Genomic DNA, 23782 nt, shown 5'->3' with positions numbered 1-23782 from the left:
CCCGCTAATGGTCGCGGTTAAAGACGGTCTTGGGTAAAATACAGTGGCGCCAAGGGGGAGCGAGCAGCTTTCCAAGTAGATTACATAGATAAAAGTTGTGTCGACTTGGGGCTTGTCTGTGCTGTCATGAACGGGCCTTTGTGACATGTCTCTGTGCTCTTGGTAGATTATTGTCAAGGAGGGTGATGTGCACAGTAGGGGTTGAACAGCTCAATATTTCTTCTACTCCACTATAATATAGGACTGGAATAAAATTGAGTAAATCGGATGTGTGTGTGTGTGTGTGTGTGTGTGGGGGGCTAATGTCCAGGCAGTCCTTGAATTACGACGTACGACGTTTCGACTTTACGACGCCCGCGCCTCCTCCTCCATTTTGTCCCCTGCACCATAGTGACTATGTTTACATGCAGTCAATACTCGGGTTAAAGTCTAAATTTTATTTATTTTTTTTATACAAAGTATTTTGACGTAAATTTTGACTTTAATGGTGAAATCCGACATACGCAGAAATTCGTGATATATCGCCAGTGTAGGAACGGAATTCGTTCTGCCTCAATTTGAGCCAGTAAAACCCCTGCCATTGTAACAATCAAGCATTGTTTGCAAAAGAAGAGTTTAGAGTTTGCATTTAAATCAATGGTAAATTTCTTCTTTAAATATGCAGTTAGTCAAAATTACTTGTAGCAGAGTTTCACAGGATCTAAGAATACTGCATCCATGTGAAAATGGCAGGAAAGTCACAGGTATGAAAAATCTTCCCATATATGGGAAGGTGGCCAGATGGTTCCGCCTCTATGTCGGAAGTCCTCTGTAAATTGACTCGCTGACTATTCAATTCACGCTCTGTCGTGTTTTTGAGCCTTTGATGTTTTTTTTCTCCTACAGACACCAGCAGAGCAGGCTAAGGTTCGAATGCAGATGGTCCTGCAGGCTGCAGGTAAGGTTCTTATTTAGTTTTCGCTCCCCTATGGCCCTGAATGTTTCAAAGAAAGAACAAATACTGTATACCCTTGCATGATATGTTGTGTTGGTTGAAGAGGGGCCAAACCAGTGTATGCGGTACAGGCGGGTAGACTGTCTTGAACTTGGTGGTTAGCTATCGGAGGTTTTGGGTTTAAAATTTAGCTTAGGCATTTCTGAGTTGGTATGTTCTCCTTGTGCCTGCATGTTTTTTTCTTCAGGGACTCTGGTTTCCACCCACATTGTTGGACGCATTAAAGAATCTGAAGGTGTAAATGTGAGGTTGTTTATATGTGCCGCATCTGTGACCCCAAAGTGACAAGTGGTTGAAACTTGGTGGATGGGTTCATACTAGTGCCCCCCCCTTGCGTCCGTTCATTTCAACTCAACAATTCAATTCTGGTGCAGACCCGAACAAATGATTTCGTATAAACTCTTTTGGTTGTCGAGAGAAAACAATTAGACTCTGATCTGCTCTAAGGCAAATGACCCAGTCATAGTTTACTGTCTAGAAAATAAAGCTGCATATAGTCAGCTATTGCTACTCTTCACATCTGGATTTGATACCCAGTTTATCAGGGTTTGATTGAATCCATCCTATTTTTCATGTGACCAAACTTATTGTACATTTGGACAACTTGAGTATTACGTTACAATACAATACACACCGTAGCTGGCAACCTGCCCTGGAAGCGTGGCTTTGTACTCCAATTCATCCCATGTTTGTGCTTCACCCTCACAAATGCATTGGATGCACCACTATATGACTGAAGCATTTGACTTGCTTTTGTTTGAACAAATTACTCTTGGTCGTAATCAGTGCTCTCACCCTTGCGATCTACAGTTTGAGTGTTGTCGGGCCGATTTTTACAACAGCTTAATTTCAAACACACCTTGCAGAACATAATTCACAGATGTCACAGTGTATATTCCGGTGTGTACGCCTGGGCTCGATTTTGCGAGCAGCATGCGACAAGCAGAGATTGACTGTGTAGAAAGATGTCTTCATGTTTACAGTCATGTACCCACACGCGGCGTAGTACTGCTCTAATTTCACTGCGGGAAATATATGAAAGAGGTAGGCGTCCATACATCATATACGAATCACACATACATTCACACGCACATACAACACCAGGCCTTATGCCTAACTGGAGGTTGCTGAGCAACCGCTGCCTCCATCCGCAACTTTTGGAGGCTTTTGACCATCTGACAAAAACAGCATAATATTTTCACTTGACGCTTCACAATCCTTATGTGTTAAGGTTTTCAGGCTCTAATGTACAAGTGTGAAAAGTTGTAGTTGAACAGCACAACTGGATTGAGTTTATACAGTCTAAAAACAGTTGGGTCAAAAATAACAAATTTGCGGTTAAATTTTGCCCCATTGCTGTTTTAAAAAAGGACCGACGCAGACTTGGATCAATTTGAACCAAAAAAAATTTGTTATCAGTTTTGACCCAACCTTTAGGGTTAAATAATCACAACAAATTAAGTTATTCTATTTTGACCTAAATTTTAGTGTTAAATGAACACAACAAATTGGGCCAAAACAATGCAAAAAAAATGGTTATTCCACTATTTTATTTATTTATTTAATGCTAAGGAACAAGAAGTGAAAGTTTCACAAAAAAGTGCATTTATCTTCAGGAACATCACTATTGACGTTGACATAATTTCAGCAACATTTTCAAACAAAATAACAGTAGGGTATATTTGGTCATCACTGTCTTATAGTTGTGTTCCCTATTATAAGGTCTGCAATGCACCAGATCATCAACACAAATCCAAATGAACACATCCGTGTCGTCAATACAAAATGCATTGAAGTGATTATCAAAATACATTGTTGAGACTTGACAAGTCAGAAGATAGCCGGACTTAATTGAAGATTTTTACAATGATCTGCAATGACCCTTAGTTTAAAGAATGTAACCATTTTGCAAGGAATTTACCAGACACTTCCTCACCAAAAACTATTGTGAAGTTCTGTTCACCACCAGTCTTGAAATCTGGGTCCTTCAACTTTGGGAACAGTGTTACGATGTCAAGTGCATAGAGGAGTTGTGGACATCAATGGTGGGAATCCTCCTGATGACAGAGTGGCACATCATTTATGACTTTTTTAAAAAAAAATTTAACTTGAATGGTTTACACATTTTAGTGAACAAAATGTGTATGTGAATGCTAATCTAATACTTAAATTTAGTTGCACAAGTACAGTACTTTTAAATCTTCTGTTGATGACCTACATTACGGTACGTTGTTCTGCTTTTGTTGGTGATTCAGCACATATTAAACTTATTCTCTAATTAAATCCAGACAAATAATTTCCTCAACAGCCCATACAAACTTTAAACATTATTGGATAACATTGTTTTGCTTGAAACCTTCCTGTGAATGAGACACCACATCTCAACCCTATGAGGATTTTAACTATATAATATTTCATGACAAGGAGGAATAACCCTTTCATTCAAACATTTAAAAAACAATGCATTCATACTAGGACAGATTCACTCACCCATGCCTCTCCATCATTTCCGCCACAAGAGCATTCACCATCTTTCTTCTTGTGCTATCAGAAAGGCAGTTTGTTTTCTCGTATTCTTTAAAGATCTGGTCCCCACCTGGCTTGGAATACAGGGCTGATTTGACAGTCTGAAACAGTAACAACAATACAGCAATATTTGTAACAAGTAGCTTCCGGATGTCTCAAAAACCAAGCTAAGAAAATTACTGTAACTCCATTATCAACTGTGAAAATTAAGGCATTTTAATTTTGATTTTCAGCTTCATATCTGAACCAATATCAGAATTTGTTTAACATTATTTTGTTGTATTTGACTGTTGTTTTTTTTTTTTAGGCGGACAACAGCATCTTTAGTATTTTGTAATGCCCATTTGTAATGAGACATCATAGTACGTTCTAGGTAGTGATGATAGGCTATATTAAATGAGCTAACCTTGTTGGCGATGGTAGATGACGTGCTGTTATCATGTTTGTTAGTTCTGCTTTGCAGTGGGCACATTGCACTTTATCTTTTTTTAAGGGTGAAATGATCCCAACCTTTGGACATTCGCCATCTTTTACATACTCTTTCCTCCCGGCTCGCTACCATCGCCCCAAGTTTCCCCACGGAGTTGTGCGTAATTCTTCAGCAACAGTCGTCTGTTTGTAAAAATTGTTACTGTGAAGCTTCGAGGCAGAGATTTTTGCATTGACCTTTTTTTGGGTTCTCGAATTATCCGAGTTACTCGATTAATCCCCAAAGTTTTCAGTGTGGCCCAAGCTGAAACAGAGCCTTCTCACTGTGACCAGGTTTCAATAATGTTCAGACCTGCCGTAAAAAGACAACTCGTCAATTGGAGCTTGTTCAGTAACTTTCTTCATTTTTTTCCCCCTAACCTCCCTGTCTTTGTTGCAGTCTTGGGCAAATATGGAAACAGGGAGGGATGGAGGGCGAGCAGGAGGCAGCAGATGTTGGGAGGTTGTGTGAATGTTAATGTCCTGACGTAGCCGTGGAGCTTAAGCCGCCTCCTCCTTCCCTCCATTCCTCTGTGAGCGCCCGCCAGGCTTTCTCTCCCGGGGTCTCCTGACATCCTTGAAGCCCGCGGCTCTCCTCTTCTCTCCGCCGTCCCCCCACCCGTCCCCCCTCCTGCCTTTTGTCCATCTATGGACTCTCTCTAGTCAGTAGAGAGCAGATCATCCCATGGCTAAAGCGGATAACGCTTTTGTGTCGGGGGCTCTGCGGACCTGTAATGAGCCCCCTCGGCTGGCCTGCTGGCCTGCTTAGTGCTCACTGGGGGCTTTAAGTCTGTGTGTGTGTGTGTGTGTGTGTGTGTGTGTGTGTGTCCATGTGTGCTTCAGAGTGACAGTGTATGTGGATTATGAGGAGGAGGGCATCCCTGGCTCCCAATGAAAGAGTTGGATGGATATGCTTATGGGTCACTTCCTGCTTGGCCTACATATCAAATACACGTATGTGCATACAAACTCATCCACACACGCGACACATTTTTTCAAAATTAACTTACTTCCCACGAGATATTTCTATCAAGCTAGCTGTCTCTCTATCTAGCTAGCTAGCTAGCTATCTGTCTGTCTGTCTCTCTCTCTCTCTCTCTCTCTCTATCTATCTAACATCTATCTATCTATCTATCTATCTATCTATCTATCTATCTATCTATCTATCTATCTATCTATCTATCTATCTATCTATCTATCTATCTATCTATCTATCTATCTATCTATCTATCTATCTATATATGTATATATCTATCTATCTATCTATCTCATGTAGCCATCTAATCTCTGTCCAGCCACCCATCCATCTCTTTTTAGTCATCCATCAATTCATCTTCATTATTTTTGCTTATTATTAACCTTTCAGGTTGCTCTGAATAACTTAATTTGTTCTGAATACCACAACCAAAGCCACGTTTCTTATCTAATGCTAATGTGCTCACCCTGCAAAGTGCAGCGAGACACACTTGCAAACACACACAAATGCACACGCACTCGGCAGCCTCGCACATGTTATTGTGCTGTTTTCCTTTCAGCCTCTCGCTCAGTTCTCGCCTCTTTTGAGAGCGCTGTCCGTTTCCACTCAAATGAGCGCGAGCGCTGTACGAGGGAGGTAGCGGCAGAGGGCCTCTTCTTATCCACATGTCAATGGGGAGTGTTTGCAGAACACCCACCGTGGGCCCGAGGGCCAGGGGGTCATCAAAACCTGCGTCCTCTCCCATTTGAACCTTTGACAGCAGTAAAAACAAACAGTCCTTAAGCTCTCATCAGAGGCTTGAACTTGGCAGGGGCTCAGTGGTCTGAATTAACTTCCTCGCTGGTTTGTCTACTCTTGACACCTGTCTGAAGTCGTTACGGAGAAAGTGCAATTTTGACTACTTGTTTTTGTAGGCCTTTAATAACACTAAGCTCTTCTTTTGACTGAAATGGCTTCATGTCTCTGAATTGGCTGCCAAATGTAATTATGGTGTGTTAAAGTGGAATGTTGGCATCAAGTCTTTTCCCATAACATCATTACTGAACATGGTGGTCATACATTTACACAACAGTTCAATTAGCGACAATTTGACGCTCACAAGCCACTTTGTACACCTCCACTATTAATAGGAAAAATACAAAGAACACATTTTGTGAAACAGCACCACCCCAGCAAATCTCAAACCATAATAAACATATGGCTAAATACATACTTCTAACAGTGTCAGTCAACACTGAGCATTATTTTCTTTCATTATGTTCTTTGTTGATACAGGTTCGGCATTGGATATTACATTAGCTGTAGTTGTCCTAATGTTGTGGTCGAGACGATATCTATGTATTACAGATACTGTGTAAAGTGGCCAAGGTTATTTATTGACCGATGTGGTTTGGCAAATGTTAGGGTAAGGCAACTATTTTTTTTTTTTAAATTGCAGTGCAGCGATTATTCGACAACTAATCAATTATGAAATTAATCTATAAATTGATGAATCATTTTGAGACCTTTTTAAACTAAAAATTGTCCAAATCCTTGGAATTTCGGCTTCTCAACAGTAAATCATCCCAGATTTCTGTAATCTTCCATGAAAGCAGACTGATTGTTTGTGTTTTTTCAAAATAAGATATTTGCAGATGTTTATCTGCTTTTACTAAGTACTTTGGAAAACAGTAATCAACATTTTTGCCCATTTTCTGATGGATGTTACAGACTAAACCTGTAACTGACTCATTGTCTGCACTGTCAGTTTGAAATAATGTCCCATTTTTGAATAAAGTGATGGAAATGAAAGTTTTTTTCAAACATCCAATTCATCAATTAATCTACAAAATAATCAACAGATTAATCAATTATTAACATAATCGTTATTTGCAGCCCTCATTTTTTTTTTTTTTTTTTACCCTGTTAGCAAACTTACAGTACATGAATATTATAACAATGTATCCCTTTACTTCATGGGCCACAACACAGTCACTGACTATGCGGGTGAATATAATTTATTTATTTGGTTGTTGACATTTTGTTTGTGAAGAATCCTGATTCACTCTCTGGGTGAGTGACACCCATATACTGTAGATGCAAAGGCGTAACAGCAGCCAAGCCTTTTAAGATCATCATGCATTAGCATTAATTCATTTACAGCAAATACTTCTCAGTCCCAGCAGGGGTTCTTTAACATGCCCGCGCTCGCACACACTTTCAGACTCCCCACTTCTGTACTTTACTCTTCGGTCAGCGCAGTCTCTCCCTCCGTCTCACCAGCTCAGTCCACCCCCTTAGGCCCTGACAGATGTATGGTGAACAGACCACATACATGGAAGGGTGTCACCTTACCCCCTCTGGAACTCAAGGGCTAATGCGGCACATTTAGGAGGCTGCCATCCTTTGTTCTGCCAGGATAAGACGTAATAGGGATGCTTAGACCACCTCCTTTTTTTTGTATCCCTTTTTTCAACCGTATTTCTACAGTCCCTTTGTACACTGTTGTTGTACCTTCTCTCTTCATGTATCTTTCCATCTTAATTGTCACCTTACTCTCATACTGTAGAGCACAACCATCGCTGGAATGCTGCAGAGTATTTGTTTGGATAATAACAGTCATCAGACATTTTGCACATCTTAATTTGTCCGCGACGCTGGTCGGAGCACCACTTGTGTGTGTCAATCATGACTAATTTAACCACTAGTCTATGTTGACCTTCATCTCAAAGGGGATTTCTGTACAGAGCCCCTAAGGCACAGGTGTCAAACTCAAGGCCCGTGGGCCAGATTCATCCCGCCACTTCCTTTCATGTGGCCCGCGAAGGCAAATCATGTGCATTGACTTAATGTTTGTTGCTAAAATACCAAAATTGCAAATTGTAATAAGATTGAGATCAAATAATTAAACATTTTTAATGGATTTTCTGATTTCAAAACTAATTATCCATCAATTTATATGTGATGATAAGAGGCATCCATTTAGATGGGTTCAGTCATAATGGCCCTCCAAGGGAAAGCGCAACTAAAATGTGGCCACGACAAAAATACGTTTGACATCCCTGTCCTAAGGTGACGTGAAAGAAAAAAAAAAGTGCTGCAAAGTTTTTGCGTGGGAATTCAAAGATTGTGAGGAAATACTAAGCTTTTTCAGAAGGAACACAGTTTTTTTTTATTTTAGTTTACTATGTAGGCTTAGGGGTCCCGTACCTTTGTTTAGTACGATTCAGTATATTTAGCTTTTAAGTAAAATACAAGTGTTCGTTTTCATTTAGGTAAACATTTTATTTAAATTTCATGTGCAATATTTTTTAATTGAATCATTCAGGACAGTTTTTCATTTTCATGTATTTAAGCACAGTCTTAATATTTTACACTATGCATAATGCTAGTGTGGGTTATAAAGATATTAGATATACTTTTTAAGAAGTTTGATCATCATGAGCACCATTGTTCTATTATAGTTCAATTAGTGTAGTATTTTTATTTATGAGTTTATTTATTTTTAGATATTTGGTTGTTGTTTTTTCCTGTTTGATGTACAACTCAAGAAATTAACAGATTTAAAGCGGAATGAACAATCCTAATCTGGATCCGTACCAAAATGTACATCTTTATACAGTAGATATACTTAAATTTTGTCATTAAGATTAATGCATTCTTCACTGAAAACGGAATGACAATGTAAAACATGTTTTTATTTATTTTTTAGTCCATGATCTTTATCCGCGCCACCATTAAAAAAAAAGAAAAGAAAAAAAAAGCCTCCATGTTTATTAGAAAAAGGTCAAATGTCTTTCTTTTTCTTGTCTTTTTTTTTCTTTTCAACAAAACCCCACTCCCCCACCCCTTTTTTTTTTTTTTTTTTTAAAGGTTGCCTGCATTTCCAGTTGTAGCCATTTTTGCTATTTTTAGCTTTATTCTTTTGAATTCAGTCTCCGTACATTATGTCTTATTGCCCCTTTACACTGTTGGTGCGTGTATCCATGTCCTCTTGTCCTTTGAGAGGATAATGGCACAGGAGGGTGTCCTGTAATTTAGCCTCTGTAACCATTGATCAGCTGGATTTATGTGCCATTACCTCATTGTTCCAGTCAACAGTCATAATTATGGCTCTCACACAGACACAGATAGAGCGGGGCCTCCAGTTACATAGGCCCCAAATACCTGAATAAGCGTTTACCAGTTGACTCTGGTTGAGGAGTGTCTGACCTGGATATGAGAGGGCTGGATGGCTGGATTGAAAGACAGATAAGGAATATGCCCTCCACTCCAACAGCGAGTCTATCAATGACAGGGTGGACAGGCCTGGATCAAAGGTTTATATCCGATTGATTTTTTTGGTTTGTTTTATGGCTATAATAAACCAACATCGCTTTACAACACTGTGATGACACCATGAACCTTTCAGGCCTTTTGCCTCAGGACATAGCCTGTACTAATTGCTGATTCATAGCAATATATACTCAAACTTCTGCTGGGAAGCAATACAAGCGGGGCTTCAAAAATGCTGCGTTTATAAATAATCATGCTGAGTTTTGGTCAGCAGTCTTTGTTTTCATTTAAGCTCATGTGAAATTCTACATTTCAACTGAGAAAATAGTTAATAGTAGGGATGTTCCGATCAGGTTTTATGAAACCGATACCAATACCGATCATGCATGAGTGAGATCGTCCGATACCCATGCCGACTACATAGAATATCTGTGTATTTTTCAATTTATTTATGGTGACTGCTATTATGCAATATTATCTGAAAAAAAAAACCAGCCATACTATTGCCGTAATTTTGACAAAAATATATATATATTTTCAAAAGCAAGAAGAAAAACAAAACCGTTGCTTGCACAATACAACAATTACTCAGTCACAAAGATAACTGAAAAACTTACATTTACCAGCTTTTAGAAACACAGTTTTTAACAGATCAAAATAATCAGCAGTCTCAAATGGCTTAATTATGCAAAAAGTCAAATAAATAACAGTCGCGTCGGAAAGCTAGCTGTAGTTAGCACATACACACCGTGGATTAACAACCACAACAGTGTGCGTATGCCGTGTTTGACATCGAAGCAAAAAGATCTCTCGCGAAACGGGGTGATGCGTTCACTGGGAACTGGGAAATTCCAGTATTCAATGTAACAAAATATGACATATCTGCCACAAGCCCTTATTTGGGATAAAGGTTAAATGAAAACAAAATTTAAAACCACTACAAGTGTTTATTTTAGTTTTCATTAGCGCTGTGCTTTTTCCTAATTTACTCCTCTGATTTCACTACCTTCTACATAAAAAAAAAATGCTTGGTGCCAAAAAAGAGTGAAATTTGTTTAAAAGTATTTCTTTTTGTATTTATAGATAGTTTCCTAGGCATAGTGCAACTCCGCATAGTGTATAGTTTTCGTTTCATTTTAAAATGCACTAAACAATTGCAGCCAAAACTTTTAAAGCCACAATATTGACTCCAATTTAAGATACACCATCATTTATGAACGTCTCAGAACTGCTGGTACAAGCCTCAAAGTTTAATCAAAGTTGAATGTTGTATCATCTCATTAGTTTGTACATACATCAAGAATCAAGCTGTAAACTAATTATGGTTGTATAAGAGCAGCTGCTTGCTGGTGCAACACGCCGCAATTTACATATGATCCGATCAGTCGACTAATCGCGACTGCTGTTGGTGATTAGTCGACTATCAAAATAATTGTTTGTGGCAGCCCTAATATATATATATATATATATATATATATATATATCTCAAGAAAACTGAATTGGTTAAAAAAAAGTACGCTATTTTTCCACAATTTATTATTACTTAGTTAAAAGTACGCTATTTTTCCACAATTTATTATTACTTAGTTATTCGTCTTTGCACGTGAGCAATCATCTTCAAACATGTGTAATGTCTTTAAAAATACTGTAAATCTCTGAATTCTTCTGAAATTCTTTGCTGGGTCTTTAATCTCGCTCAGGGAGTTAATGAACAACTTTAAGTTAATACCTCTCTGAAAGGCAAATGTTTAGGTACTGTCATCAACCTTTTATTGCTCTCAAGGTACTTTTTCTGACACTTAAGAAAGAAGCACACGCATTTCATTGTAATCATAATCTTAAAATCGACAATACTGTGTGGGATACAAACGCAAGTATGTTTTCCTCGAAGGTTAATACGTGAAGGTCCTTGTTGTGTAACAAACTCGTCAAATTAGAAAACGACTCTCCTAGGCGAGCTCCATCGGCACGCTTTACCAGAGAGATCACGTCAGCCATCAAGTGTTGAGTCTCTGATTGTGCCGCTGCGCTGCGTGTCTGTGAGCGCGTCTTTGTTTTTTTCCTGTGGGCAGATTTCAAACAGCATCTGGTGAGCTCTTGAAATGCACCCCTCCCAGTGTGCTCCAGTGCAAACTGAATTATTTCTGCACCCCCCCCCTTGTTGTCAGTGTTTGGAGACACATGGTGGCATCTCTTCCTCCTCCTCCCTCTTTTCCCCGCCTGTCTCTCAACATGTAGACATTTCCATAACAGAAAAAGATTTTTTTTCTTAATTTACTACTTTCCATAATTTTGCAACATATGGTATAAACGATTTTGATGCAAATGCACACGCTAATTATTTGCAGACGAGCCTAAAACGGGCCCGGCACTGAAGTGGAATGAAAGCAAATTTGCAACCGCCTTAAATTTTGCTAAGCGTTAACTGTTAAGTAAACTTTGCTAAGTAATTTAATTAGCATGGACTGCTGGCAGGCGCTCAGGGAGAGAGAAGCGGGGTGCACACTGTGAGAGATGAGAAGGGACGGAGTTTATAATGTTAACAACATATGGCAAGGCGCATTTATTTATTCAGCACTATATTGTGGGCGGGGCTAGCAAGAGTAATGTGCTATGATTGAAATATCACCACGTAGATTCCATTGAAAGCACATCTTGGCAAGAACCAGGACGCATGTACATCTTTCCACCAGCTGTCTTTTTACACATTGACGCATCTGTCATTTTTTGTGCGAGTGTGTCAACATAAATTGATTTTAGCCACATAAAGACCTGTGGACCCCTGATGCCAGAAGAATCGCTGCCTGAGTGAAGTATAGTTGTTTGGGCCCACGACTGTAAATACTTTTTGAGGTAGTGCTTGTTATTAAAAGTTTGAGAATCATGTTTATAATATCTATTACTTCCAACACAGGGATTCCCAAATTGTGGTTTGTGCACACGTTCAGGCTATAAGGCAGTTGAGGAAAATAATTACACATTTACATTGCCGTTCCCCAACCAGCACAAATGTGATTTTCTTTTCACCAAATATTTATATAAGTCATATCCCTCATTGGTGTGAATGCATGCTGGGAAAGGCCTGAGCCCCTCTTGCGACCATGAGTCCAAATAAGTATGCATCCAAAATGGATGTACAGATAAATGGGTAGTCAGTTGTTATAAATGAGCCAGGAAGTTGCAGCAACAACCTTGGCCTTCATTACACACACGGGTGTCTTGATGGCACTTGCACTACTTAAATTGATTGGTTGTATTATTTTGAAAAACACATCTTTGGTACCGCTTACCCATGATTTCATTGGAGATAAAAGTATTGAAACACACATATTTACTAAGTTGTGTGGGACTTTTGTTAGCGTGCTGGGTAGCCAACTTTTAAATGTGAGTGTGACAGACAGACGTGGTGATGAAGAACGAGGATGACTTGAATTTATAATTGTCTGGTGTGCCACTGTGGAGACTTTGAAATTCCACTATAATTAAGTAAGCGAGTAAATTATATTTAGATTTGTGATGCTTATTACAAATTTCCTTGCTGATTCCGATATTCAGTAAAATTCTAACTAGTATCGGTGCTACTGATTTGATCTGGTAAATCTTAAAAAGCAGTGTGAAATTTCATATCATGGATTCATAAAGAATACAATAGATTTTACACAGCAATATATTGTGGTACTGAATGGCTCAAATGCCCAGTAAATATTTAATTAAATAAATGAATGACACAATAATTGCACAAGTTAGTCATGGGGGATAGGAAAATCAGTGTATAATTGACGTCCGTTGAAATACCTTTTTTTATTTAATTTAAAACTCCAAATGTATTTAAAAAATGCAGCTAAACATTCAATGTACCTTTTCCACAAATAATGTTAAGAAAATGGGGGGAAAATACCCCCCAAAGCTAGAACATATGAATCCGCAGGTGCCAGACTGCAAGTATGCGGCAGTTGACTGTACTTAATTTAAAAAAAAAAATTCATTAAACAGTTAAAGTAGTATCAGATTGATTGTAAATAATTGATACATTTTATAGATAAAATGTTCCTTTTTTAACATCGTTTCTAGTATATATTTTTCTGAATTCATCATGGCTGTTTTGTCGCATATTGTTGCTCTGTAAATTTTTATGACACCTACTGGTAGTTTATTAAAGACGCTACTTAAATAATCAATTCCATAGGAAACTTTGCCTGAATAAATGAATGCAGTTTTGCTTATTTGACAATATTTTATCGATAATGATAATCTTCTTTTTACTCCAAACTGAGCTCATTGAACACTGACAGAAGTGGATTTTCGTTCATCAGAGTAATTGTCACTAACCGCGTCCGTCAATCTATTACTAACGGACCCCCTTTTTGCTGACCTTTTTTAAAAATCATTTTATGGGATGAGGGGACAGACTGACGGACCAACGGACATCCGACGGACTAGCTGACGGACTTAACTGCCGGACTGACGATTACAATTTGGTTCGTCATGAAAAATGACGGACTGACGATGGGAACCCAGGCCGCTGATGGATAACGAACGACGTTCCAGCAAAATTGACTAAAATGCCCACCTCTGTCAATATTACTGAACACAAGTAAACGTACAGTCGTAGGTTTTACAACTTAGCTGGTGCATTCATGCCCTGCAAAGTTTCTAATCTCATCAGTGTGTCTCCCTCACACAGTTAGTCTGTTTCTGGTTAAACCAATGACAGCGAGTGACACACACAAACAGGAAGACGAGGGCTCAGATGCAATTGAAGTAATAAAAACCCCTTTGTTTTAGTTTGTATTGGCCCATTCATCATCACTTTATTTAATCGCGGGGCTGTAATTGTGCCATCCCCGACCACGGCTAATGGCTGTGTTCGCCTGTGTTTGCTTTGTTGATGGAAATGAATGAAATTAGGATAAACAACCGCAGAGTCGCGTGTAATCAACCTCTGATTAATGCGCCAGCTATTTCAGCGCCCGTTCCTCATTCCACAACACCTGATATCGCTCTCATAAACAAATTATGTTTGTCCAAATGAAGAAATTAAATGACGCTTTTGATGAGTTTATGATTGACCCGCGCTGTTTTTGTGGCTCATTACTGTGTGTCTGTCAGGGCCGAGAGGTGTGTGACTAATGTGCCGCCGCTTCCCGTGTGAGGATTTATCGCCACCGCTGATTAATGACAGCCAAACGGCATTTTAATAATTTTATGATTGTGGCTTCTGGCAGCCACAGGGAGAGATCAAGGCAGAAAGACGGAGGAATGGAGGGAGGCGTTTATTGGGTCCAAAAACATAAAGAGTTCCTTCCAGATGAAATGTTTTATGCCATAGCGAGATGAGCAGACGGAAGCGTGATTATGCACCATGTGAACATCCCCATGAATCTTGCTCTTGAGAAGTATTTCATTTATCCACGTTTAATGAATTTCCCCCCTCGTTATTTCATTGACTTTCTACACTGCAATGCATCAATTTGGCAACAAATATGCGTGAAACGTCACGCATTCCACAGGGGGTGTGGTGTTGGTGGGCTTTACGTGCAGGTCACACTAATGCTACGTTCGCAACAATCGCGAATGAAGCGTTCTGCTTCGCCTCATTCGCTCGCTTTTGACCGCGGGAAATTTGAAACCTGAATGCTGCAGCCGCTCATTCGCGCACAGCGGAGAGGGGAGGGGTTTCGCTTGGTAGTAGACGATGACAGACTTTTTCAACATCGCAATCAAATGGCTGACACACTATGACAATGCTAACAATATTGCTGTCTTGGTAAAGTCCAAGAATTGTAAAAAAAAAAAAAGAAGCCGTCGAGTGAACAGGACGTTGTGTGGCTGTGTGTGACGTAGTATTCCCGATGCTGATTGCCTGCCACGAGGCGAAATGGCAAAACAGTTCTTTTTTTTTTTATATGGGGCGCATGGGTGGATTTTCGGTGCTTCGCTCCGCGTCCCACCACTCCAAACGCATCATACACAACCAGGATTTTGAGCACAGACCCGAGAATAAAAAACAAAACAAAAAAAAACCTGATGATCAATCTCATCTGATGATGGACCAATCTATACACTTATATAACGTCCTTATATAGCTGTCCTGTGAAAATCACTTATGTCCATTTTTTTCTTTTTTCTTTTTACATTAATGGGTTTTCCGTGTTACAGACATCACATTGACTCATTCAATGCCAGACATTTTCAGACCCTTTATCTCTATAATGTTTTTAAAAATATAAATAAATTCCTGGGTTTGAATGGCTGGACTGTGAAAAGACACGTAAATCAATCAATGGTAGTGAATGAGTTAACGTGAACATTTTAAAAAATGCAAAATTGGACTTGCATGTTTTTCACAGGACAACGATAAGTAACTTGTTAATTTACTTTGCAGTTGACCCTTTGAATAGCCAAAATTCATGAATAATTGACGATCATAGACATGTAGTGGGCAAAAATAATCATCTTATTTTGTGGAGCTGATCAATGACGTCTTTGATCGATTGGCAAATTGCGACAATACAACCCATCACCAATTTTGCATAAAAGACCAAATATCTGCAGATCCGATCCAGCCGATCAGATCTGTGTAAAGTAATTTTTTTTTCTTTTTTGCTTTTTAGCAGAAGCTGGAAGGTTTTGCGCTAATGCTGAATGCTCCTTGGAAGCAGTTCATAATTTCCTACACTTTGACTAAAGCCCCTCTTCTAACTGTTAAAAAAAAAATTAAAATCCCAGCTCCAAATCATGATGGTGCCATCACCATACTTCACCTTGTTTTCAAACTTTTGTAAAAACTTAAACTATCTCAGGCACAAGTGGGAAACCAAATTTACTTTAATTTCAAAAGGTGCAAAAACGACACGGCTCATTACCAAACAAAAAAAACAAAACAGTCAAAAAAACAACTTCATGTAAAACGACAATGTTATTCGTGATGATGCCCCTCTGACAGGAAGGATGGATGACCTTTTAATTCAGCTCTGAGTTTGTGCTGGTGTACCTAATGAATGGTCCTGGGAGTGTCGCCAGGATTTGAAACGTGTTCGTCATTTCAAAGATATTCATTGTCATGTTGGAAGAGCTGTCCCTTTAAAGTTAGAACTTGTTGATGTTTCCCACGGAGCCCATGACGGATGAAGGAAGTAATACTTTTTGAAAACATCATTGCACAACAAACCACAGCGCTTGATAGTCAAATGGTTCTTCTAAAGAAGGTCTAATCCTGTTGTTTATGCCTCTGGAAATGCCATTCTTGTTCCATGTGGCAAAATAACCCATTGAGAATAATCTCTTGTGCATTTGTGTCATCGTAATTTTTAGTTTCAGTGCTCTGGACATATTGCCAGCGTGTTGTAACATGTTCCATGAAGCCTTGCGTGGCTCTGCGCACGCTTGCATTGTGTCGGTTCTCACGGGGCAGAAGCCTTTTAAATGCTGCTGCCAAAGGCGCACACTGTGTTCGTGCCGCCTCCTAAAGTGAAGGTTTGTTTGAATTAAATTAGTGTGGGTCACTTTTCTCCCTCCCAACTCAAAGACACAGCGCCTAATAAACATTTAGACACCTGTCGTCTCCAATATCATGTTCCAGGCCTCTGGAACAGATGGAGGTGAATTGTTTCACACTTCCAACGTGAGGCTTAATTTCTCACAGATTGCACTGTTACACCTCTTGAACTGAACCCACACATTGGGCACACTGTTCTTTTCTTCTTCCCCTTGTTCATGTTTGTCTGCCTTCCATCACCCTTTTTCTTTGTGTGCATGCACCTTTCAGTCCTTACACAACAATCACTTGTTCAACAACACAAGCCTATTTCCGGGGCATCGTGGTGGATATTCCCATTTCTTGACAATTCCGATTTCAACGTCTTTGTAAGAGAACACAGCATGGCAATTATTACTCGATTTTTTTAAAATTAAAAATAGTGCTTCACTTGCATCTTCGATTGAAACAGTAAAGATTAATAAATGTGTGCCTTTGTGAAAGCCACATGTCTAAGCTCTCAAATTCTTTTGGAATCATGTTTCTATCTGCTACAGGGGCTGAGATTTTATATATAAATATTATAAATGTCAGGTTTTCAAGGATGACTCCAAAGATGATCGTAGGTTTTAGCGAGATGTCTCGCGACCGGCTTCAGGCTTTAATGGAATGAATTGGATTGGCAAATTGGTGCCATCTTTTTTAATTCCTCACGCAGTTGGTATAAGTGAAGCCTTGTCTTACACAACAGCGCTTTTGAACAGTAATCCACTCCTGCACCACATCTTGGCTGAATTACTGCAATGCACTTGGTTTTGGAGTCAGCCAGTCCTCACTCAAATTTCCCCAGTTGGCTCACATTGCTGCCACTTGCCTCGTACCTAGAACACTAATTCTGTTCCATTAGTGAAACAAGGATTTGCTCATTGCGTTGAATAAAGTCTAGGCGCACACAGCGCAGTGTAAGTAGCCTTATTGCCACATGCAGGGAGACGTATTGTAGGTCACTTGTTGGCAACAAACCCACTATATCATTTTATAATTCACAAAAAGATTAACAGTGACCTTTTTCTCTTTGACAAATGCAAAAGATAGTTTGTCTGTGCGCAAGACAATAAAGTTCCTGAGTTGTTTCAATATAGGAACTCATTGAATAGTTTATTCAAGTGAAGCCTGGAAGTGACTATTTTTTCTACTGATTGTATTCTGAACCATGCAATGTTTAGGTGGCATGTTATTTATTTGACTTTTTTCATAATTAAGTCTTTTGAGCCTGCAGATTATTTTGATCTGTTAAAAACGGTGTTACTAAAATCTGGTAAACTTAAGTTTTTCAATTATCTTTGTGACTGAGTAATTGTTGTATTGTGCCAGCAACGGTTTTGTATTTCTTCATGCTTTTGAAAATATATATAGATTTTTGTCAAAATTATGGCTGTTTTTTTTTCCCAGATAATATTGCATAATAGCAGTCACCATAAATAAATGGAAAAATATACAGATATTCCATGTGATCGGAATCGGTATCGGCCGATCTCACTCATGCATGATCGGTGTCATAAAACCTGATCGGAACATCCCTAGCTTTAACCCATTAAAGCCTGAAGCCCCTCGTGAGACATCTCTTAAAACCTACGGTCGTCTTTGGAGTCACCCTTGAAAAGCTGACATTTTCGCCACCTGCAAAATAATGAATATAGGTCTCAGCCCCTGTAGCAGATAGAAACATAATTCCAAAAGAATTTGAGGGCTTAGGCATGTGGCTTTCACACAGCCACTAGTTTATTGATATGTACTGTTTCAATCGAAGATGCAAGTGAAGCACTTTTTTTTAATTAAAAAATCGAGTGGTAATTACCTTGCTGTATTCTCTTACAAAGACGGTGAAATCGTCATTGTCTACGAACATATACCTTAACCATTCATCACGTTTGGATGGTTTCATGGTTTTATAGTCCGCGAGCGTGTCGTCTATATCACTGCCGTGATTTAAATCAGAGCTACCGCGATCGACGGCGTCCGCCATTACTTCTCGAAAAAATTCCGGGTATGCTCCGACAACTCACAACACCGTCACATGTCTATTCTGATGCATTTCATTGGCTAAGAGACCAAGAATTAGATTAAAAAAAGAAAATGACGTAAACGCTCTCCGGCTTTAAAGGGAGAAACACACAACAGCGCTCGCCGCTTTGGTGGTCGAAACACAGTTATGCGCTGCTGTCCTTAATGGGTTAACTGGGTGCCCTGTCTCCCAACTAGAACTCCATCCACAGTGATTCAGCCAGGAAGTATAGTATATAAATATGAGAAAGTACACGGCCACTCTTTCATCTCTTTTTGCCAAGACAGGCGGATTGCTGCGGGAGAATTAATGTTCATTTAATATCCCTTCTTTCTCCTGCTCATATATTTGCATTCTTCAGTTACTTTCCTCTTTCTCTCTCTTATATATACACTCACACTGTGTCCGAAACAGGGCCTTTTTCAGAGCGACTACATCTGCAGCACACATGTTTCCAGATTTACGATATTGTGCCTGCTTACAAGAAGCCATCCACTGGTCTTTTTCCCATCCTGGACACTAGTACCAAAGGCAAATGTTACATTTTTTTGTGTTTAATTAACTAATCCAAAGTTTACCCAGCTACACAGTTTAACTATCAGTTCATTTCATACATATAAAAAAACACATCTGTTGCCTCCTTTACACAGAGATTCTGCAAAATGTGGACTTTAGAGCTGAAACAGAATACAGTGCCCAGCATTTATCTACCTTTTGACACAGAACCCAGCAAATTTTTTAGACTTAAATTGAACTCCTGCACTATATAGTGACATCCAATACAAGGGGTTTTATCAGATATTCTGACTTTATAAAGATGAAACATTCTTTTCTCAATACTCAGCTCAACTTTTTTTAACTAGCTCTTTCATACCAGCTGCAGCTGTAACAAAGCACTTTACAGAACACATGAGATAAAAAAATGAATTAGAAATAATATAAACATAACAAACCAGCAAAATCTTTTTTCTGCATTCCGACATACACATTGTTCTTTGAGGCGTTTATAGATGAAAGAGGAGCGATTTCAAATCTCCTTTCTCCTAGCGATCAGAGATGTCATGATCACAGCATGCATGACGTCACTCACGTCTTCTACAAGCTAAGTTTGAAAGTAAATTAGAAACTGGAGCGTTCCTTGGTGAGTGACATACACACAACCCGAAATTATGGCTCAATTTTCCAGTTCCAATTACATCAATAAGTTAATTGTTTATTGTCTTTTGCATAGAGATACAACTAAGTAAATAATCACAAATAGTCACATGAATATTTGCCGGACTGGTCAGAGTATTGCAGGGTCATAGTACACATTCTGATTAACCTTTTTTTCAATATACTGTAATTAAAGCTGTCAATGAATTCCTCAATGTGTCTTTCAATGGTTCAATTTTTCAAAATTTTTGAATTTTTTTGAAAATGTTTTAATTAGTCTGGACTCATTATTTAGATGTCGCTTCCAACTAATTTGAGCACATCTGTTAGAATGAAGTTGACAGTTGTATGAAACTTGGTGTATATAGATGTTCTGTTGAGACACTTCATTCTGTACACTTGCATAACCTCATGCCATGTCATGTTTTATTATTGTGGTAATAGCTCATTGCTATTAGTCACTCATGGTGAAAGCGCTTCACTCACCTGACTTCGGAGTGAGTGAATTGTTGTCCGTCTCTATATGTGCCCTGTGATTGACTAGCAACCAGTCCAGGCCGGTTTAGTTGGTCTGCCATCTGACAGAGGCTCCCTCTCGCTGTGTCCCTGACCAGGCTAAGCCGAATAGAAAATGGATGGACGTTTGTATGTTTTTGTTTTGAACAATCCCATTCACAAGAGGTCTTGGAAGTGGCCGTTAAAAATTCTTCAAATCATTGACCTAATGGTATGGCTTGTATCCCCTCAAGTGACTTCACCTGACGGACAGATAAAAAGATGGATGCTTGGATGATATTTGATTATATTCATCCCGTGACTCCTACCCACACAAACCGTACGTGTGTGTTGCTGTGGCCGTATGTTTGACAATCTCTTGTGTGTCCAATGACCCCGTGTGAGATTAGTCGATCTGCAACTGCGTTACAGATGTAATCTGACAGACCTTCAAATCCCCATTATGTGTTAAAACTGACCAGGGTTTTTCCACGTCCAGCCAGGTATGAACTCTGACCCTGCGTTGATAAGAGTCACACTGTGACCGACGGGAAGGATGCTCGTTGGTGACAAAATGTGCAGCACGCTGGACAAGCGTGAGTGTGTCTCCCCATCAGGACTGATCTGTAAAATCAACTGCAGTTGAATAGACTGTTGTCATTATTTTCAATTGGCCGGGATGTGTGGTGGTGTGATAGCAAACGGCAGTTTAAATCCCTCAGCCAGCATTGTCGGGCCTCCTATATACACACACAGCGGTATGAGAACAGGAATGAGCATTGATGATAAACGTGTAATCCACACACACACACACACACACACACACACAGTCCATTAAACCCAGTGGATTACAGTTTGGGGAATTACAGCAGGGATTTCTGTTGTCTTCCTGTTTTCCTTCCTCCCTCTGCTCTTCTTTCACTGGCCTCCTTGTTGTCAACAGCCTCACTTGGCGGCCAATCCCGAGCTTTGATGAGGCAGTGTCAGCTATTTGTTTGGCCCGCAACAAACTCGTCTCCTCATAGAAACAATGTACGAGACGGAGAAAAGCTGCACAAGCGCGACAATGGTCGTCCTGGCGTGTGATAATCTGCCACCTTCCTCCCTGCTTTCCTGTTGTCTCTCTCAGGTCTCATTCTCTCCGTGCTTAACTCTTGTCGCCCGCCCTTTATCTCGTCGAGGCAGACTGTGCCAGCGCCGGCTTGCGGCTGATTACCGGTGTAATCACTCACATTTTAGATGATCTGATAGTAGAAAGGGCCCACAAATCATCTTAACACCCCCTCCAATCCCGCCAAACTCCTCCTCGAGATGGAAGCCAACAACTACTTTTTTTTTTTGTGTCTTTCTTGAAACAATCTGAGACCGTAAAAATTCCCTTAGAAAAGCCCAGTTAGAACAATGCCGGGGTAAGCCCATTCTGCCAATATCCACCGCTTATTTCAGTGTAATGTAAGCCTTGGATTTGACTGTGTAAGTAGATTGGGCCACAATGTGGAGTTGATGTTGCTAACTTTGTTTTAAGTGGATATCGGGTGTGTGTTTGTGGCTGTCACGCTTCCCCTAAAATTAATTTAACTTTGCTGTAGCGTGTCTTCTTAAAAGCAACAGTTGCCTTTTTGATGATACAGTTGAAATTGTCCAACAAGCAAACAAGGTACGATACAAAGTCATCAGGTAGTAGGTTGAACAACTACAGATTTTATTTTTGTTGTTGTTGTTGACACTATTATGGTCGCTGTCAAGTAATCAATATTAGCTGCACACCCAACTGTTTTATTTCCACCCCCAAAGGTACACTCTTTCCGCCCTACCTGGTTGCCCTCAAACACCACCTGGCAGATAGTTGGAACTAATAGAATTTTAACACCAATTCACAAAATACAACTGCAGGGTCTCTACTTGCAGTGGTGAATTAGCGAACCTGAAGTTGTGTTGTCGTTAGAGTTGTAAAAGTTCCAACTGTGCGTGAGGCTGTGAAGTTGTCTGAGTGTGATTCGTGACTGGATGAGCGCGTCTGGGGGTCGGGTCCTTAGGGCATTTAGTGAATTCACAAATTGACCACTGACCTGAGGATTTTGGCTGTTTGTCAGTTAACGTGCCCTTTCAGATGGGCGTGAAGAGCACTGTGCTTGTATTCTATTTGAGGAGGGACTTGCATATTTTGCAAGTGAGCATGCTACCGGTGTAAGTTTTAGTTAAATCCGCTTGAAGTACAGCGGCTTACTCACTGCGAGGCAGCTATCGTTATGCCATTGGCGTTTTGTGGACTTCAAGCTCTAACCGTCTTCGTGCAGTGGTTCAGCCCCTACTTGCATCTAGGCTTTATCTGAGACCTCTGTTCAAGTGGTTTTCTTGAAATATAAGCATATGTGGAAAAATAGACTTTTCTATTTCCTGTGTAATTTTTTTTTTTTTTGGGGGGGGGTATCATTTTTCTTTAATGAGTGAGAAAAAAAGCCAGACTCATGGCATGTCAGCCATATTTGGTTTTAAGACCGTTTTTTTTCTCATCGTTTTTAATCCAGGGGGTCAGTGATGTTCAGTTTCCTGGAAAATACTTCACTTTTATAAATATATTTGTTATTTGTAATTTGCTACTAAATTCTCTGTTAAATTGCTGATAGTGTTTGCTGTAGCAGTAAAACATTTCAATAATCAAGCTTCATTGGTTCTTGGCTCAGTTGTGGTCCTCATTCTCAGTCCTCAATGCGTTGTAACAATGTCAATATGCTTGTATAATGAATTACGACACCGTCAAAGTAATGGTCAGGGGAAGCTTTGTTTCTTGAATTGGTTTAAATGACTATTGGAAATTTGCTGTCATTTTAAGAAAAAGCACTTGATATATTGATTTTGTTTCCCGTTGTATGTTTGCATCGTCTCGGGAGCTGGTAATTAGACACAAAGAAGCCCCGCAGCAGAAGGCTGGGAGCCCTGAGGGGCCACTGGTGAAGCTGGTGGGATGGAGCAGGGGGACCAGATTACGATGGTCTCGGGGCACCAATAGATGAACCGCAGGAACCAGCCGGGGCCCCATTGCTTTATTCATTTCCCCAGTGGACCCCATCCACAGGTCCAGAGCAAGAGGACACATAGTGTTTTTATGATGTACATCAAATTGAAATACGTTTTTTTTTTGCTTTTTACTAATCTCTTTCTCTTTTTGAAACATTTTACTAGTGTTCTTGGACTTAACTGCTTATTGTCATGTAAGTTACACTCTTACTGTATGTGTTTCGAAGGGTGCTAATCTCTTCCCTCCCAAGTGTTACTCTGCATTGACCCTTCATTCACTTTCATCCAGGTTTGCAGGGCTGTTTAATTTCCCATAATGCTCCTGATCAATGGCTTCCTTTCAGCACTGACTCA

At 39.7% G+C, this 23782-nt stretch overlaps 1 protein-coding gene across 2 annotated transcripts in view; it reads left to right on the top strand.

Moving 5' to 3' along the window:
* The window catches only part of rsrc1 (arginine/serine-rich coiled-coil 1), a 155462-nt gene that overhangs the window by 74941 nt on the left and 56739 nt on the right, over nucleotides 1-23782 (top strand). For both annotated transcript variants that reach the window (XM_086035252.1, XM_086035253.1), the window contains exon 6: nucleotides 886-937. In XM_086035252.1, coding sequence (XP_085891378.1) covers nucleotides 886-937 — 52 coding nt within the window. The remainder of the gene's footprint in view (nucleotides 1-885; nucleotides 938-23782) is intronic.

Source organism: Filicampus tigris, chromosome 7, assembly GCF_054856515.1.
Source record: "Filicampus tigris isolate MCC_2025a chromosome 7, RoL_Ftig_1.0, whole genome shotgun sequence".
NCBI lineage: Eukaryota > Metazoa > Chordata > Actinopteri > Syngnathiformes > Syngnathidae > Filicampus > Filicampus tigris.
This window is presented reverse-complemented; position numbering and strand designations above follow the sequence as displayed.